The sequence below is a fragment of the Xyrauchen texanus genome, chromosome 27 (genome assembly GCF_025860055.1).
Source record: "Xyrauchen texanus isolate HMW12.3.18 chromosome 27, RBS_HiC_50CHRs, whole genome shotgun sequence".
In the NCBI taxonomy this organism is placed as follows: Eukaryota; Metazoa; Chordata; class Actinopteri; order Cypriniformes; family Catostomidae; genus Xyrauchen; species Xyrauchen texanus.
Window position 1 is genome coordinate 36,705,305 of NC_068302.1, and position 21,038 is coordinate 36,726,342.

The following is a 21,038-nucleotide window of genomic DNA, read 5'->3' on the forward strand; positions in this document are numbered from 1 at the left end:
ATTTTATCAACAACAAACGTATGTAATGTAACTGGTAAGAATTGACTTGTATTCTTAAAGGTATAGTACATTAAAAACAAAAAATTCTGTCATTACCAACTCACCTTAATGTTTTTGCAAACCTGTATGACATTCTTTCTTCTGTGGACCTCAAATGGGGAGAATGTTAGTTTCAGTTACCCAGGTTTGAGGGTGAGTGTTGATTACAGAAATTTCATTTTTGTGTGAAAATTAGCCCCCTGTGATATTAGGTCACAGGTTTAGTATAAAAAATTTTTATTCCCCATATGAGCCATCTAATTCCCCCTAAATTTCAGAAATGAATTTAATTAATTTGACATTTCTACTATTATTATTATTATTACACCAGAGATTCTTGATGCCATTACATCCAAACATGACCGTGTGGAACATGAGTTGCAGAGTTCACTCTCAAAGAGCTTAGGGCATCGTTTTGACCTTAACAACCATGTGCTACTTGGTTCCACTACTTGCAAGAGCATCTGATAGGACATGTCCACCATGGCAGCCGATCAGTAAACACACTCTTCAAACAAATGAATCAAACTCAAAAAGGTAACTCCACTCCATGGCCTTAATGATTAATGTCTGTTGTGTACACTTATCTGTGCTCCCCTAATAGACCTTAGTCACAGTAGTGCCATGTTGGAATTTTGACAGGAATTAAAACCAGGCTGTGAGGGATAGACTAACCACCTCTTCAATGACATGCACTGTATAAAGCTATCAAAAAACTCCTAGATCACATCTAAGTTTCCACAACTTTTTCATGGAAAGATATTTTTTTCAATGTTTTGCCAGCAGAAAGATCCAAAAACACTTTAAACACCTGTACAACCCATTGAAGATACTGTGTGTCTATCCCTAACAGCCTCGTTGTTTGTGCATTCCAAATTAGGAGAAAAAGGGGAAAAAAAATTTCAAAAAACAAAAAAGAATGGCTAGGTTCAGCAAAGCATACTAACATCCTATTCTTAAATACTATTAAGTATATTTGTCTTGCTTTACAGTAGAAATATCTAAACATCCTCAAAACAAGATACATTTACTTATATTAGATATTAAGACTTGTTTTCAAAGAATAAATCTTGAATTAAGTTGACATATTGTTTATTATTGTAAAACAAGAAAAAAGAAAAAAAAAGACCAATGGGGTAAAATATACCTTTTTTTTTAAGAAAACATTAAATGTTTTCAGGATGCTCAGATATGTATTCTGTAAAACAAATTGATAAAAAAAATAATTAAATTAATAAACATTTAAAATTACATTACATTAAAATGTATTTAAATAATTATTATAATAAATTAATTTAATAAATATCACATTATACATCCATCCATCCATCCATCGTCAACCGCTTATCCTGTGTACAGGGTCGCGGGGGGCTGGAGCCTATCCCAGCTAACATTGGGCGAAAGGCGGGGGACACCCTGGACAGGTCGCCAGTCCATCGCAGGGCCACATTATACATGTATTTATAAAATTAAAATGACTTAAATTGGGGTGTAAATATCCATCGATCGGGATCCATGCATCGATTGAATTACCAACATACATAGATGCATGGATTACATTGGGGTGAAAATAAATACTGAATTGTATCCTACGAAACAACGCTCACTATACAATACCATCTGTATCATACGATACATAAAGAAACACATTATAGTGTAATTAAAACCAAGCAGTGCAATATTGAGATCTGTGGAACAATCTCACCGTCAGGTAAATAGGTCGATTTTTCAGTAGGAGGTACTTTTTCATATTGTAACCAATAAAATATATGATGCCTTTAGGTGATTAAAAACATACACATCATATTTTGAAATGCATAACATATGATCATGCATTTGTCTTCATATCTCATATCACTTCTCACGTGTACTCTGTTCTGAAACGTAATTTGGAGTCCAGGCAGAGTCGTCGGGGATTTGTCAATAGTGAAATGTTTTGTAATGTGTTCACTCCAGTCGCCAATTCAGAATCAGCTTTATTGCCAAGTATGCTTACACATACAAGGAATTTGTCTTGGTGACAGGAGCTTCCAGTGTAAAACAATACAAACAATACCAAAAACAGCAGCAAGACATAGGTAATTAAAACAAAAAAGGTAATTAAAACGTATAATTATACATATACGTACACACTCACCTTCATACAAACCCACATACACACACGTAGTGCAAATCTATTACAATCTGTTATATAAAGAACAAAAATATAATTTGAAAACACCATGACAAGACAGTTTTGTCTAAAAAAAAAGGTATGTATACATTACACTACAGTATACGTTGTCATATCATTATAAAGTAATTATTTTGTTGACTAGATGCTGAATTAGTAACAGCAGTATGTTTGCCGACAAGGCTGAGAGGATGCTAACATTAAAGCTAACTTCAAGCGGTTAGAACAATGTGACAAAAATACACGCAATTCCTACTCAAATGTTTAAATGTCACGATTGTTACCATCTAATTGCATTAGTTTATATCCAGCTGGTCACATTTATGCATTCGTTAGCTGCATATTTAAAGTTAGTGATGTGAGAAAGCAAATTAATATCTTCATGCAGCAGAGAGAAACGTATAAACAAATTGAGTTCAATTCATTTTTTTTATCCTCACTGTAATACGATGACTTCAGATCGATCACATTCTTGCTCTAAAAAAGATCAGACACAGCAAATACAGTTTAACAGGACGCAGGCGTCTCTATATGCTTTTAAAGTACATCATCTTAAAAACAGCACTGCTGCACGAGACACTGAAAAAACAATAACAAAGGGAAACAAAGACGTTTGTCTAGGGTGTGTTTACATAGAAAAACAAATGGATGGCTGCAAAAGCATTCGGTGTGAACTGCCCCTTACAGTTGGTGGAGATTTTTCGCCATTGCGTCTTGCTCTTTTGGAAGCGTTTCTCAAATTAAGCATTAAGTTGTTTAAATGCTTTGTCAGGAAAGATGTTAAACTTGGAAGTGTGTGTCTGGAGATCCTCGTGTTCGGTTCCAGTCTGTTGATTTCCATTTGTTTGAACAACCCCTGGCCTGGGCTCATAGTCTGAGCAGCTTCACCACAGAGTTCAGCCGAATACCACTGCTATCTGTGAATATTTCTATTCTACATTTAACTGTACTGAATAAAAAGCAACGTGGTCTTTCGCTGGTGTGAAGCTCGAGTCTGGAGTAGTAGGAATCAGTGGAGGTGTAACACCATGTGAACTGTCTATTGAAGCGCTCATTTTCCTTGACTTAAATTATTTTAGTTGGCCCATATTCTCAAATGTTATTTATTTATTTTATGCAGATTAGTTGAAAACGAAATGCTCTTTTTTTTACAGCCAGGATAAGAATGCTCTATGCAATAATATAATATAATGGTGCTGAATGGTTTATGTATTTATTGCGCCACTTGTGGACGCAATAAATCAGACTTTAAAGTTTGAATATTAGTATATATTAATATTTATATATTTATTTCATTTAAAAAAGTACAATACATTTTAATGATTCAGTCAGTACTGTTTATTTTTGTAATAAAGTTCAGCACTATTTTATTTTCAGTGTTATTTTTTCATTCAGTATCAATTTTAAAAACTATCGGTTGATTAATCCGTTATCGGCAGGTACTGCCCAACATAGTAGACCTCTACTTCCTATTGCCCTAGAAACACTTGGAACCCACTGACTCTTTACTCATCCACACTCAAGAGACTGAATTGCAACCAGGCATGCTGTCTTGCAGACTTGTCTACTCGTATGCCGTCTACAAGCAAGTCACTGAGGTCCACTGACCTTGAGTTCACTGTTCACACACCAGTATAAACTCCACAGTTGTGTCTAAATAATAGGTTTAAACTATTTCGTCAATGGCCGGTTCTGTAAGAGCAAATGCCAAGAGTCTGTGATGACAACGTTTTTTTGATAAGAAAGATGCAGCTCCTAAAATCATGGTGGTGTCTAGGTGAAAGGCTGCAAATGCATTTCAAAAGTTGGACATCCTCTGAGTTCCAGATGTGCAAAGGTTCAAAGGCCAGTTGTGACTAAGAAACTAGAAAACTAAGTAAAAGGTTACAGACAGTCTTACCACAATCAACGTCTGTACTGTAGTCAAGTGAATGAAACATTTTTTCAGTGCAGTTTCAAACACGTTTTTGGTTAAGCAGACTTATAGTTATAATCAGTGTTATATATATATATATTTATTAATCTAACTATTTTCCTAAGAAATACTTCATACAATACAGTACTTTCCCTCTGAAACGTACAGAGCACATTTGATAAAAAAGCCAACTTTCTCCACTTATTTTTGTGAATAATAACATGTGAAATTGTGTTTTTTTTTTTTATTTTAAATCTTCATTTTTATTAAAGGCACATTGTTAAATTTAATTTGTAGGGTTTTTTTCTAAAGAAAAGCACAGTTTGAAGTTATCTTATTTTTAACCGTTCTTGGTAACATTTGTGAATAAATTGAAATATAAATTTCACGCATGTGTCATCCTTGTAATTTTTTACTTACATTTGAAATTACAAGTAACCGCTTTCTTGTTTTTTTAGGGTAAAAGTACTCGATTACAAAATTAGAATTAAATGCCCACCCCTAAATCTGTAACAAACAACCCAAAATTCAAGTCATTATTCAGTGAAAATATTGACATCCATTGAACATTTAGAAAAGAGTCTCATTTTTAGCATTAAACAATGCAAGTTCTCATGTGAACGTGTGCCACCGTGAACAAGTTTCTCTCATATCACACGTGAATGCGCAACAGAATTTATTTTCTGCAGAAAAATTACTGACATTTCTGATTGTTTCTACAAACACCAAATGTGTCATTTCAAAAGAGTTGGAATATGACGCACGTTGCATGCCCTACTTTTATTATACTTTTGGCTGCTTTAAATTGAGGCACTTTCAACTTTGCTATTGTATTGAAATACAGACGGTTATCATCATTAAACAACTCTTTTTGTGTTCTATATAATAGAAAGTCATGGGTTTGGAATTTCGTGAAGGTGAGTAAATTATCATAGAATTTTCATTCTTGGGGGGAATTACTCCTTTAACATCGCCTCTAAAGCTCACTAAAATCATGTCAGACAATTCAAATTCACTACTGTGCACATTATTGTGATAGCACTGAATTATGCTGGATCAAATTATCCAACATCATCAGTGTCTATTCCATTTCCTGCCTCATAGAAACCAAGCAAGCACTATAAAAAGATGTTATGTGAGCACTGCTTGTGTTGTAACCTGTATTTTCCCACTCCAGCAGGGGTTGATCAATGTTACGACAAGGAATCTACAAGCAACACTTGATTCCAGCATGGCTTTAAACTTTGGCCCATGCTCACCACAAAGTAGTACATGATGTGCAGGAGTGAAATACTATGCTGGACCAATAAAGAACTTGCTAAGATGGACAGATAGTTGAAAGAAAGCTGACCTATGCTTTGTCAAGACACATAGGCACATTTGAAGTTGCCTTTGTCCTCATCATCCAGAGGAATCCACAATAATCAAGCATTCTGACCAGCTCATTGATTTTAAGACTTATGTAAGCATTCCAGAGTGTGGGATTAACTAGTCATTTGATTTGATCAGATCTTCAACTAAGTCACAAAAATAGAAAAACAGTCTGCTTAAGCAAATAACTCAAACAATGATGCCTTTTCATTCGGCTCCATCCGAAAGCTAAAGTAGCTGCATTGCTGCCTCACTACCCAGTTAGCTTCACAGGCTGCATTTTGTGCATGAAGGCACTTCCTTAAGGATTCTGGTTTCAAACAGACTTCCAAGATACTATTACATCATGTCTTATGATCTAAAACAAATTCAAGTGAGCTTCTGAAATAAACAAGCAAATATTTAATGACTACAATGCATACTTCTCTATAAATTAATCCCAAGTTAAAAAAAAAAGAAAAAGTTATGAATGAATTCTCATTCTTATTCGTACACCAAACAGGATGGTGGGATATCAACTAAGTGAAATGTGAATCTATGCTGACTTCAAAAACCCACCAGATGAAGGCAACTTAGTTTTCTGTTCACAAGAAGTGACCAACAGATTCATGAAACCAAAGTGAATTGGTGAAAATACAAAAGAAAAAAGTTGATACTTTTAGTCAATGTCTGTGAGCTTTGAGGACATCTACATGGTAGCAAATATTGATTACCAAAATAAGAATGTTGACTCAAACCTTGTTTATTTAAAAAATATTCATTTACAGTAAGAAACTTACAATGGAAGTGAATGAGGCCAGTAAAATTCACACCGTTTCAAAAGTGTAGCTACAAGATGTAAACATTGTACATGTTAATGTGAATTTTATCATTATAAAATTGCTTACCGACCTTTAAACAATGTGTAATTTAGCAAGTTTGAACTGGCCCAATTCATTTCCATCGATCTGCATTTAAAACTGTCTGGGAAAATGGACCAAAATATTGATGACTCATCCTGCACTACACAGGTTTTTGTCCAATCAAATGCTCTCTAAAATTAGAATGTTCCTCCCCCTAATAGCAACTGCAACCGACTAGCAATAGTATGTATACAAATCATGGTTCATGGCAGTGATGTAACTAAAGCATTTGGGCTTTTATTAAAATTGGGACCAATGTCACAAACCCCTTGAACAGTCCCATCCACACTTTCAAAATTCACAAGTTATTTTAAAGTCTTTGCATATTATGGCTAGCAAAATTGGGCCAAAAAAAAGCTAATTTCCCACCTTACATTTACATTTACATTTATGCATTTGGCAGACGCTTTTATCCAAAGCGACTTACAGTGCACTTATTACAGGGACAATCCCCCTGGAGCAACCTGGAGTTAAGTGCCTTGCTCAAGGACACAACAGTGGCATCTTGGTGGTGCTGGGGCTTGAACCCCCGACCTTCTGGTCAGTAACCCTGAGCCTCAACCACTGAGCCACCACTGTCCTCTTTGCCTACATTCCATAACTTCATATTTTGTAAGAGCAAAAATCCCTATGATAGAAATGTTCTACAAAAGGTTTTAGGCTTAAGTTCTTAGGGGCAAGGTGGGGAGAACTGACGAACGAGGAATTTGGGCCACACCTTCACTTCGTGAGGGGGCCTGCCTTTTCCACTCCGTCTAATCATGTTATGGCATTCACAGCATGTGCTCTACAATCACAACAAGATGACGAACAGCAAAGCGAAAGGAATGCATCTCAGCTGTCTGTCAGGGGTTCACATCAGGGCATAGGCTGTTTTGTTTATTATCGAAGCAGGTATCTGGAAAAGATCCCACAGTGCGTGCAGAGGAGAAAACAGGGCTTACAACAGAATGTGCTTTGCATACGCTGGGAATTTTCAAACACAGTTTCATCCATGCAATTCTGAATAATGCGGGCAGCGTGCACAAGTTAGTCGCCCCAGGCAAGGAGAGCTGTTATTAGCTCTCAATTCAATCAGACTCCTCCTCAGTTCTATCACAAATAACATCTAACTCATTCCTGAAATAGAAGCTTGTACAAGGGGAAGTAAATAAAACAACAGCTGACTTCACAATGGGAATTTCACCTATTTAAAATAAATTGAGGAAATGGCATGAAAGGAAGAAGCCGGGCTGACAAATAAAAAAGGGTACTGTTGCAGCATTTGTTGCAAGAGTAATAAGACCATGCTGTGTGTTACAATGACTTTACACTTATTGACAAGGGGTGCTTTTATAAATGCGGCAATAGCAATACGATAAAAGACAACGCTGCATGATCATTTATTTTATTAGTGGTGCTGGCTAAGGCAAGCATCACTATTTCTATTGTGCATATGGACAATGGATTTGAAGAAAGAAAAAAAAACCTAAGTATTACATTTTTTTCTGTAAGACATCTTGTGCCATTTATGCTACAGACAAGAACGTTACCTCAAATTGTGCATCTTGGTGAGGTGAGGTGTGCCATTAATTTCTAAGCCAGTGGTTCTCAAAGTGTGGGGCGTGCTCTGGTCAGAAGATCCTGTACTTACTTTCACATATTCAAATTTGCAGCGGTGACAATACACGGAAAAACAATATGCGCAATTTCGTGTCAGGTGCGCTCACTTCGCTGTGCTTGCGTAAACACAGATGTTCGAATGAGTGAACATTTCAGGGAATAAACACTTTAATTGCGGCCTGTTCTTCACACAACGCTATCGTGTAGATTCAACTGACTTTTATGACAACTTTGATGTGCTTTTAGTGCTTGAACGTCACAACCACTACACCCTCATCCTTCAATCTTATGTTTCACAGATGAAAAAAGTAGCACTGGTTTGGAACAAGGATGATGAGCAAATTGTATTTGTTTGAAGCTATTAAAGGGGAGGTCACACTAGGCTTTGTGCGCATGAATGTTTTTCAAACAATGCAAAGGACCAGCATATGACATCTTGTTGCATGGCTTCTGGTGTAAGTAAATAATACATCACAAATAATACTTAACTACAATATACAGGTGAAACTCGAAAAATTAGAATATCGTGCAAAAGTTCATTAATTTCAGTAATTCAACTTAAAAGGTGAAACTAATATATTATATAGACTCATTACAAGCAAAGTAAGATATTTCAAGCCTTTATTTGATATAATTTTGATGATTATGGCTTACAGCTTATGAAAACCCCAAATTCAGAATCTCAGAAAATTAGAATATTCCATGAAATCAATAAAAAAAAAAGGATTTTAAATACAGAAATGTCGGCCCTCTGAAAAGTATAATCATGCATATGTACTCAGTACTTTTGGGCCCCTTTTGCATTAATTACTGCCTCAATGCGGCGTGGCATGGATGCTATCAGCCTGTGGCACTGCTGAGGTGTTATGGAAGACCAAGATGCTTCAATAGCGGCCTTCAGCTCTTCTGCATTATTTGGTCTCATGTCTCTCATCTTTCTCTTGGCAATGCCCCATAGATTCTCTATGGGGTTCAGGTCAGGCGAGTTTGCTGGCCAATCAAGCACAGTAATACCATGGTCATTGAACCAGGTTTTGGTACTTTTGGCAGTGTGGGCAGGTGCCAAGTCCTGCTGGAAAATGAAGTCAGCATCTCCATAAAGCTTGTCTGCTGAAGGAAGCATGAAGTGCTCTAAAATGTCCCGGTAGACGGCTGCGTTGACTCTGGACATAAAAAAGCACAGTGGACCAACACCAGCTGATGACATGGCTCCCCAAACCAACACAGACTGTGGAAACTTCACACTGGACTTCAAGCATCTTGGATTGTGTGCCTCTCCATTCTTCCTCCAGACTCTGGGACCTTGGTTTCCAAATGAGATGCAAAATTTGCTCTCATCAGAAAAGAGGACTTTGGACCACTGAGCAACAGACCAGTTCTTTTTTTCTTTAGCCCAGGTAAGACGTTTGACATTTGAAGCCCATGTCCAGGACCCGTCTGTGTGTGGTGGCTCTTGATGCAGTAACTCCAGCCTCAGTCCACTCCTTGTGAAGCTCCCCACACATTTGAATGGCCTTTTCCTGACAATCCTCTCCAGGCTACGGTCATCCCTGCTGCTTGTGCACCTTTTTCTACCACACTTTTCCCTTCCACTTAACTTTCTATTAATGTGCTTTGATACAGCACTTTGAGAACCTCCAACTTCTTTTGCAATTACCTTTTGAGGCTTTCCCTCCTTGTGGAGGGTGTCAATGATGGTTTTCTGCACAATTGTCAGGTCAGCAGTCTTCCCTGAACCAGACTGAGAGACCATTTAAAGGCTCAGGAACCCTTTGCAGGTGTTTAGCTGATTAGAGTGTGACACTCTGAGCCTACAATACTGAACCTTTTCACAATATTCTAATTTTCTGAGATTCTGAATTTGGGGTTTTCATAAGCTGTAAGCTATAATCATCAAAATTATATCAAATAAAGGCTTGAAATATCTTACTTTGCTTGTAATGAGTCTATATAATATATTAGTTTCACCTTTTAAGTTGAATTACTGAAATTAATGAACTTTTGCACGATATTCTAATTTTTCGAGTTTCATGCAACAATAAATAACACAGCTTTGAAATATGAGGGCGCTGTATGATGTTTCGGTCTTCTGTTGGTCACACATCCTCATCATACGGATTCACAGGTCAGAGTTGCTAAACTTGAACTCTTGTATGCAGCGGAGTACAAGATTTCTTCGCATGAGCTTGTGTTTCCGGTCTACCACTTCTGAATGTGTTTGAATGGAGCACGAAATGTAGTGTGACTGCCCCTTAATGTCAATTCACACTACCCCAGCTATCTCCAACAAACACCAACATTCAAAAGTTGGATGTTGGATTTAGGATGTTGAAAAACATTACGGTCATTGTCAAACTGACCCAACAAACACCAACAGGGTGAACACAATGTTTGTTGGCAGTGTGAATTGTCCTTTATAAACATTGTTCCTGCAGCCACTTTAACGTTTGTCTCTATTCTATTTTTGGATGTTTAAAAAAATCATAATTTTATCAAAGAAAGCATAAAGGAAATAACAGCACAAGGTGTTGGCCAAGTGACAAAAAGTTCAGATAACTTCTGTAAACTGAAAGATTGTATTCTTTTTTGCATGACAAGATGAAAGAAAATACAATTAAAGATTTAAAAGCTTTTTTCGATCAGATTATAAAGTGGGTGGGGGCAAAAGTTTTTGTAGTTTCAAAAGAGGGCATGACCCCCCCAAAAATGTAGAACCTCTGTTCTAAGTGATCAGATTTTTGCCTGGCGGATGATAAAACAGGGGAAAAAGTCTGACTTTTACATGGATATTACTCCATTTTCTACAGAAATGCAAAAATCGAGTTAATAATAATTATAATAAATCACACACGCACAAATATTTAATTACTTAGTTCATATAGCCAAACATTAGGATATTGTAGATATTCAAATAAAGTATAGAATTCTACTATATAGAATATAGAATTCAAATGATGCATGGTCACAGGTTTGCACACACTGGCAATTTCACAATGGCTTTATATTTGCCACTTTATCAGGTATATATCAGTTCTGTGCAAAGGTCTTAGGCTCAGAAGATGCTTTACAATAACATTTGTCTTAAGATGGTTAACTATATTTTCAGCTTTAGTGTGTCAATAGGAATTATACATTTTAGACTCCCAAACATTCCTTTTGCAAATAGAAAAGATTAGAATAGAAGAACAGGGAGCCCTGCAACAGATGGCATGGTCCCCATAAAGCCCCCCACTGAACATTGAGTCAGTCTGGGATTACATAAAGAGACAGAAGCAATTGAGACAGCCTAAATAGACAGAAGAACTGTTGCGAATTCTCCAAGAAGCTTGGAACATCTTATCTGCCATCAACCAAGAAAAACTGTGTCCAGGTGTACCTAGGAGAATTGCTGCTGTTTTGAAAGCAAAGGTGGTCACACCAAATATTGATTTAGGTTTTTTTTGTTTACTGGACTTTGTATGACATTAATTGATAAATGAAAACTATTTATGGCATTATTTTTGAAGACATCGTCACTATGCAACATTTATGCCAAGACTTTTGAGTACTTTGTATTACAGACCGATTGTAATGGACCAGGTGGTAATCCGCATCACATGCTCTTTAAAGGAATATTCCAGGTTCAATACAAGTTAAGATCAATCAACAGCATTTGTGGCATAATATTGATAGCCAGAAAAAAATATTTTCTTAAAATAAAAAGCAAAACAAATTAGTTACCATTAAATTGGATTACCAGATTATTGGTATAGAGGCACTTAAAATGGAAGTGAATAGGGCCAATCTGTAAACTTTATAATACACACTATTTCAAAAGTATAGCCACAAGACAAACAATATGTGTTTTAAAATGGGGGCCTGGGTTGCTCAGTGGTAAAGACGCTGGCTACCACCCCTGGAGTTCAATTCATAGGGTGTGCTGAGTGACTCCAGCCAGGTCTCCTAAATAACCAAATTGACCCGCTTGCTATGGGGGGGTAGAGTAACACCTCCTTGTGATCACTATAATGTGGTTTGCTCTCGGTGGGGCATGTGGTGAGTTGTGCCTAGGTGTCACGGTGGATGGCGTAAAGCCTCCACACGTGCTACATCTCTGCGGTAATGTGCTAAACAAGCCACGTGATAAAATGCCCGGATTGACGGTCTCAGATGAGAAAAAAATCTAAAATATGTGTTAACATGATTTTAGTGTGATAAAATCATTTACTAACCTTTTCTGTGTAAAGTTACAGCCAATTTGACAATTCTGTTGCCTTAATGAGGTAGGCTTAATGTCACCCAATCCGTAAAAAACCCAAATGACTGTAAAAATTACCATTTAAATAAATTTACAGCTAAAATAAAACAAGTTTGTACAGAAGAATTAATCCAAGTGCTTTTTAAAATGATAAGCTTCACATTTAGGTCTTTTAACACATCAAAAATTGGTCCCTCACTGTAACCTAGATGTTTACTTTCCTTAAAGAAAAGGATGGATGACAAAATTTTTTTTTAAGGTAATCAGCATTATGCCACAAATGCTGTGGATTGAGCTGAACTTGCATTGAAACCGGAATATTCCATTAATCACAATGTATTTAGCTTTGCCAGGAAAGAATTTTTTGAAACAGTTCCGTCTTGATGACTGTTGCATTCCTGAAGAAATCCAAACCAAAAACAAACAACTGCACTGTTACTCAAACAAACACTTAACTTCCTCTAGCCTAGGATTACGATCCACTGTGTAACCTTAATCTTCAACGGATGACTAGAAAAAAAAATACAGGATTTAAACAGGCTCTCATTACAGCCCTAGAATTTGGCCACTCCCAGCACATTATAGCCTTAACATTCATAAGAATAAAATATTTCTTAACTACTAGTTTCTTCTTATTTTCTAATTTAAGAATAATAAAATTATGTTCCAGGTTTAAAACAAGTTAAGCTCACTCAACAGCATTTGTGGAATAATGTTGATTACCACAAAAAAATAAACGACTAGTATAAAAATGGCAAAAAAAACACAGTTAAAGTAAGGCACTTACAATGGAATTGAATGGTGCCAGTCCATAAACACTAAAATAGACATCATTTCAAACGTGTAGCCACAAAATGTAAACTATATACAGGTGACCATGATATTAGTGTGATAAAATCACAGATTTACCTGCGTTACAGCATTTAAACAGCCTGCAAGGTTTACTGGTGTTAAAGTTGTAATATTGTATATAACTTCACACCGATATTATTAAGCAATTTAAAACAATAAAATCATGTTAACATGTAAAATGTTTATGGCTAGTGGATATAATTTTAAAGGTTTTTTCTATACTATACTGTCGATTGAACTTAACATGTATTAATCCCAGAAAATTCCTTTAAGAATATTTTGCATTCCAGAAAAGACTTCGTATGAATGTTTTGATGTGCCTAATTTGCGTTTGTTTAGCTGGCTGGGTCAGGTCACCCCACTCCTCAAGTGTAAACATCCAGTGTATATATTGGTAATGGTGTCACATGCTACCCTATTCACCAGAGATCAGGTCAAGAGAGAGAAAGAGGCAGTGCACTGGATAACCAGCAGTGCGGCACTGGAAACGAGCGAGAATACTTGGAGATAAGGCAGGGATGTTACACATAACACCGTTTTTCCACGTATGAAAAGAAGGTCATTCCAACAGTAACCCTGTTAACACAAAGCCTATTACAACAATTACTATACTTGAGAATACCAGCGATACTTTCAGCAGGATGTGGTGATTCAGACTTGGTTTTACATAGCAGAATTGTTTTTAAAAAATTAAGACCTGGCCATACGGACTGAAAAGAAAGCAGGTGTTATAACTGTTTTCTTTTTTTGTGTGTGTTATCTTAAGGGAATGTTGTCGATTGGTGGGCGGCTTCATCTGTGTTTAAACTTCAGCCAATCAAACAACCTGTGAAACCACAAAACCTTTTGAAAGTTTTTATTTGTCATACCAAAACTGGAACCACAGAGGTGAACATTCTCACTATCAAACAGAGACAGGTGTGCGTTTGCATGTACATATCAGAATAAGTGCTCGTTTCTGTAAAAAATAAAACACAATTCCCCATGATGCTGTGAAATATGGCAGGTTTTATCAGACATTATATGTCATCTCCAATGTGACTAGCGGACACTCAATATTTCCATATACACTTTCCTCAAAGTCACGAAAATGCAACAAACTGCAGTGGTCAAAAACAACCCAACTCTAATTTCCCTTTCAATTTATCAGTCAAAGGTTTGGAAAAATGTATTGAATTTGTTTCTCATGACCTTAAAAACCTTTTGACAAGGGACAATTCATCTAAAACTTTTAATGTTGTCATCATTTACTCACCCTCACTTCATTGCAAACCTGAATGACTTTTCTTTCTTCTTTGGAACACAAAAGGAAATATTAGGCTGCATGTTTGTCTCAGTCACAATTGACTTTCATTATATGGAAAAATGGTGCAATGAAAGTGAATGGTGACTGTGGCTAACATTTTGCCTACCAACTCCTTTTCTGTTTCAAGTCTTACAGGTTTGGAACAACATAACGGCCCCGGCATAATAACGGAGAAGTTCTTCTTTGTACTTTGCTCAGAGCAAAAGCGAAGTTCGAAACAGCCGGGCAATGGTATACTGTTTGCGAACATTCTGACACTAGCCACAATGCTGGGGGAGGCGTTTAAAGCCTTTAAAACAAGGACGTTCCGGGGGGATTGTCCCTGTAATAAGTGCACTGTAAGTCACTTTGGATAAAATGGGTTTAAAATGTCTATACGCAATGTTTGCTCACTAATAACTCTACACGGCGGTGTGTTCATGTTAACTGAGCTCCAGGTCACACCTACTGATGACATGGACCAATGGCAGTAAGAATGAGTTAAGCAACCGGTACAAAGATCTCCTGAAAAGTTCGCCCCAGCGAGCTGTTACGAACCACAGAATATAACTCAAAGACACCTTCGTTTCAGCCAGATTTAGTTCTAAATAACGTCATATTTATTCGTTCTTTGCTTTCGTATGAATTATGCAGAGGCCTTAAGGGTGAGCAAATTACAGCAAATTTTCATTTTTGGGAAAACTATTTCTTTAAAATTTTTTGAGGTCATTACATAACTCAAATTGTTATCGTTTCATAGTTCGATGACTTCACTTTTATTCTAAAATGTGGAAAATAGTAATAACAAAAAATTAGTGGGTGTGTCCATCTAACCTTTATGCCGGTACTCTACAAGCCCAAGGCAAATTACCATTGCATAGAGCTCTCAGGATACAAGTCCTCTTTGTGATAAAATACCTTGGAAAATCATTTGCAAACCAATTTGCAAACATTGCATAAGCATTCAGATGCACGCTAGGGCAATGAGCATCTTTACTACCGGCAACCAGGGATTTCAGGTTTGGTTGTGCTGTCTATGGGAAACTGAATTATGACAAAATCTTTAAGAAAAAATTCATACAGAGTTAAAGAATGACATGCAGAAATAGTGTACTTCTTCAAAAGTAGTGAAGCTTTCCACATCAAGCGATTTACAGATAAACAAAGAGTCACACAAATCTCAAAGGTTTCACACCAGTCTGTTTAGACACAAAATTGGAATGGACACCTTGGGAATTCAACATTGCTCGTTTGACCTACCTTTTCACATTGTTATACCCAAATAAGCACCAAAACAATGAGTGACTGGGAAATAAGGTCTAAATCTGATAGTAGAGACCTGAATTCATGAATGAAGATAAGATGACAATAAATCGCAATGATGATATAAACATTTGATGGTTTAAGACTTGCAAATGTACAGTACTGGATGGAAAACGTGATTTTTCGTTTAAAAGGAAAGATTTTTATGTAATATGTAGACATCTTCTTAATGTTCTCGCCAGTCCACCCCGACCATTTATGGAACCTAAGCTGAACCATGTGCACATTAACATTAAAATATGACCGACAAAATGTATACATCAATGGCTTTTCAATATTCAGCAATTGGACCCATCCCAATATGGCAACGTGAACCATATAATGATTTGTGGAGGTCAGCCAAGGTCTTAAAGTAGCAAAAACGGCCTGTTTAATTCTAAATGTCTGCTAAAAAATGTTCAATTCCTGAGTTATCCTGACAATCACACTGGATTTAAAAGGGAGGAAGCTGCAGCCTCTTAATCCTTGGGGCAGTTATATAAGGCGGATTGTTTGACTCGAGTGATTGTTTGGTTTCACACCTGCACTGCAGAGACTGTGGCACAGTGACCCAGCTGGGAATGATTCATGTAGGTCAACACATCTGTCGATCACACCCCATATAAAACTCAAAGAAGGATGCAGATTAATGAGAAAATGAGATAACAAAATGAGAAATTAAATGGATGTGTGTTTACATCTGTGTGTATGTGTGCATGCAAGAGAGAGACACACAGAGAGAGAAAAAGGTGACAAAGCTTTGAAAACAGAAAGAGAGAGACATGAAAGAGAGTGAAAAAGGAAACAAGGTAAGAGGAAATCTTGCTGATGCCACTGAATGGTGGTTGAAGAGGCAGAAATCAAATACAAAGTATATCCATTTCACAAAACACAAAACGTACACATTAATAGCATCAGTTTTGTGCGATTAGTCAACTAACAAATCATTTTAATTTAAAATAGTGATTTGATTGAATGCAAATTATTTATGTGTGCATTTAAGCCCAACACAGAAACAACAAAACAAACTGCATATTTATAAGCTGAAATTAGAGTGTGATTGACAGCTTTCAGCATATGGCATCATTTCGAATAGCAGGTCATTTTAGACTCCAGCTCTTGTCTGTAGAACTCGTTTGTAGATTAGTAGCGCCACCCAGAGGGAAGTTCTGGTAACTGTTCAAGAACTCAACACAGGCAAGGAGCACAGTGATGCAGTTTGCCTTAATGTTGCCCTTTTGTACTACTTTTTAATAAACAAAGGATGTATTCTGATTACTTTTATAGATCATAATGTACAGTGGCCTCAAAAAATATTTGGACACTTCAGCCACACTTAAAAATGTTTGAATGTGATTGCATTAGATGTAAAATCCAAGTGAACAAAATATAATTTTATAGCATTTATTTTGAAGAAAGATGTCATTTCAAACAATAGGACAAATTGACTTCATAACCCCCAGATTTTTTTATCTTTACACCAGTTGGTTAAATCATCGTTAAAGGAATATTCCGTTTAAGCTTGTTTAACAGTATGTGTTATAATTTTGAATAACACAAAAATTATTTTGACTTGACCTTCCTTTTCTTTTAAAAAAAAAAAAGCAAAAATCCGGGTTACAGTGAGGCACTTACAATGAAAGAAAATGGGGCAAATCGTTAAAATTCTCACCGTTTCAAAAATGGGCCCCATTCACTTCCATTATAAATGACTCACATTAACCTCGATTTTTGATGTGTGTGTGTTTGTGTTTTTTTGGTAATCAACATTATGCCACAAATGCTGTCGATTGAGCTTAATTTGAATTGAGCCCGGAATATTCCCTTAAGTGTCTCAATACTTCTTGGAGCCACTGTGTTTGTCTTACAAACTTTGTCTTTTTTGAGCTACAAACAAAGTCAAAATAGAACTAATTAAAGATAGCATTCTGCTAAATAATGCTATCTTTATGGGGCAGTGGTGGCTCAGTGGTTGAGGCTCAGGGTTACTGACCAGAAGGTCAGGGGTTCAAGCCCCAGCACCACCAAGATGCCACTGTTGGGCCCTTGAGCAAGGCACTTAACTCCAGGTTGCTCCGGGGGGATTGTCCCTGTAATAAGTGCACTGTAAGTTGCTTTGGATAAAAGCGTCTGCCAAATGCATAAATGTAAATAAATGTAAATATAATGAAAATTATTAACAGAAGCATCTGAATGGGCCGTTCAGACTGAACGTGTTCTTGCATTAATAAAACAAAATGCAGGGCATTTTGCAGATGTTTCAAGTGAAGTTCTATTAACTTGCCATGGCCTTAAGTTACTCAGTCACAAGATACTGAAAAAACAGATGCAGCACAACAGTCAAAGATGTCAATCTAGCACATGTTTGCATATAAAAACAATGGGGTACTATCAGATGGATTCAAAAACACAAACGGCCCCTTACCCTAATCCTACACCCCTAAAGGGCCATTCAGACCTAAAACGTTCCAGTGCCTAAAAAAAAAGTTGTTGTTTTTTTGGTCAAAAGTACAAGTACTTCAGTACCAAGTCAGTACTAAAATAAAAAAAAAAGATGTAATGATACCAGTGATTCTACAGTACCAGTAGTACCGAGCAACGACTTAATTCAATACCCACACACTGGGTTAGGGTTTTACTGACACACAACTGCTTTCAAATGCTCACATGCTTATTTGAGCATGTGCTGTTACTCCTTATATAAAAATTAAGCAATATATCTCAAGGATGTGCTTTTGGACTGAATAAAAGTTTGTTAAAAATGCAATGGTATGTTGATAAGTAGTTGTTCTATTTTGCTAGTTAAAAATTTGTAAAAGTAAGGACAGTTTTTTGATCAGACACCTTTTGATAATGAAATGAAATTCAACTTTAAAACATGGAATTCTGGGAAAAACTATTAAAAAAGATTTTTAAAAAGAAATTTGGGGGAAAAATAAAACAGATCAGTAGGGCCCTGCTTAAAAACAAACAAGTGTTACTAACACTTGAAGGAAACATGCATATCTTTTCATGTACTTGATATTTAACTTTAAATAGGCTAAAGGAGTGTGTTCAATAGCACACTATCATATTAGCAAATTTTTTCTGTAGTATCGAAATTGGTATCCAGAACCATGAAATTTCACTGGTATTGCAACCGACTACTGAAATGTTGGTACCTTTACAACACCAGAGACAACAAAATAAACAGAACAGAATGCAGGTGTCTCCAGACGCGTTATTAAAGTTCAAGTTCTTTTAAAGTCGATGCACAAGACACTAAAAAACAGCAAGACAGAACAATCAAAGTGGTATCACTTTACAATAAGTTTCCAATTGTTAACATTATTTAACATAATCTTGGTTTAAGTTAATTTCAATATATAGTAATACATTTTTTTTAATTAAACATTGTATATATGTTAACATGTTCATGCACTATGAACAAGTCTTTTTTGATCAACTAGCATTAACAAAGATTACTAAATGCTGTAAATAATACTGTATATTGTGCAATGCTTGTTCATGATACCCAAAGCATTAACTAATGTTAACAAATGGAACCTTATTGTAAAGCGTTACCAAGACATCCTTCCAGTGCATGTTTACAACGCAAAAACACATTTAATTACTCCAACCTCGACTCTAGACCCCTAACTCTTGTCTGTTTGTAACTATGGTGATGTACGGATTTAATTAAGAACACTGAACTCGTCAGGATTATTTCACCCAAAAAATAAAAATTCAGTCATTGTTTACTCACCCCTGTGTTGTTATAGACCTATATGACTTACTTAATTTTTATTAAGACAAAAGGAGCAATTGTGAAAAATGTAGTTCTCAGTGAGGCCATAAAATGGCAGTTTATGGTGACCACATCTTCAAGCTTTAAAATGATGCACAAGTATAATTCATAAGTCTAATAATTTGTTGCATATGACTCATGTCTTGTTCTGAAGAAATACGAAAAGGTTTGGTGAGAAGCACACCGAAATCTAAGGCATTACTAAGCAAAACTCTTGACCGATGGTTGATCTTCCGCGTGTGTTCACAAGTCTGCACGCAAGCTTTAGAGCTCTTTGCATGAGAGCAACAGTAGAAATGCATCTATATATCTACTACAAACATGTTTGTAAGTTCTGTTCTCTGGTTTCTGTGCAGCTATGTTGTGTTTTCTGTTGTTAATATCACTGGTTGTCCTGTTGAAGTGAAACAAAATGAGTTTTTGCTTAAACACCCCACCTTGCAAGCAGCAACTCATGAACGCACACAGGAGATCAACTGGGTTGGAGTCGGTCAAGAGTTACATTTAATAATACAATCCATTTTGGTTTGCCTCTCACCAAACCTTATTATATGCATAACAATCATGAGTCTCATGGAATCATTTTTTTAGACTTCTGCATTATACAATGAGTAAACAATGACTGAATTTTCATTTTTGGGTGAACTAATCCTTTAACTTAAAGGGATCATTCTTCTCCTTACAGTGATTTCTGTTAAATAAGGACTTAAATTCTGCTCCGTTTCTCACCCAAAGCGATCATATAGCTTCAGAAGACCTGGATTAAACCACTCAAATCGTAAGGATTTCTTTTATGCTGCCTTTGTCTTTTTTGGAGTTTGAAACTTTTGGACCCCATTGACTTACATTGTATCTACACAAACACCTCATACATTCTTAACAGTATCTTTGTTTGTGTTCCACAGAAGGAAGTCATATGAGTTTGAGAGTAAGGTAATGATGAGAATTTTAAATTTTGGGTGAACTATTCCTTTAAGATACAAAGTTTCCATAATTAAGAAAGATGGACATTAAGTGCTTAATATACTCACCAACCGCTCTGAAGAGGCAGGCACCATCTTCTTTCATTTTTTTGATGACGAATCCTTTCTTCTCCCCGAGCACTTTTTCAAACCAGTGTTCCTGCTGTAACAGAGGCACGACTTCAGAACTACACAACAGAAACAGCGGAGTTTCATTATGTACAAGATAAACCAACAGCCATCTGATGCTGAAGTTACTGCTAGTATAAATATTTTTTTTGCATGTAAAGAGTTTTAAGACTGTAAACGAATGAGAGCATCACATAGATGAGCCAGTGGACCTTTTTCAAGTACCAGCAGCAGCAAAACTCTTTGCATTCCAGTTCATATACAAGCAAATGAGTTCATGCCTGGGTTGAGTTATTGCACTTGACTAGTCATAAATTATACTGTATAATTTATCAAATGTCCTTTACCCCATAAAAGCATCAGATTATATTGCCTTTTGGAGAAGACAGCCATGATGTCTTTATTTCACTTGGAGAAATCTTTATTCGTTATACTCAAATTTCAAGCAATGAGTTGGGGTTCAATATTTAATATTAGTAAGC

The 21,038-nt window shown here is 36.3% G+C and overlaps 1 protein-coding gene across 3 annotated transcripts in view; it reads right to left on the minus strand.

Annotated features, from left to right (window-relative positions):
* LOC127621135 (OTU domain-containing protein 5-A-like) overlaps positions 1 to 21,038 on the minus strand; it is a 52,045-nt gene that overhangs the window by 24,296 nt on the left and 6,711 nt on the right. For 2 of the 3 annotated variants that reach the window (XM_052094613.1, XM_052094611.1), the window contains exon 2: positions 20,497 to 20,590. In XM_052094613.1, the coding sequence (XP_051950573.1) occupies positions 20,497 to 20,590 (94 nt within the window). The remainder of the gene's footprint in view (positions 1 to 20,496; positions 20,591 to 21,038) is intronic. The other variant, XM_052094612.1, reaches the window with a different exon arrangement.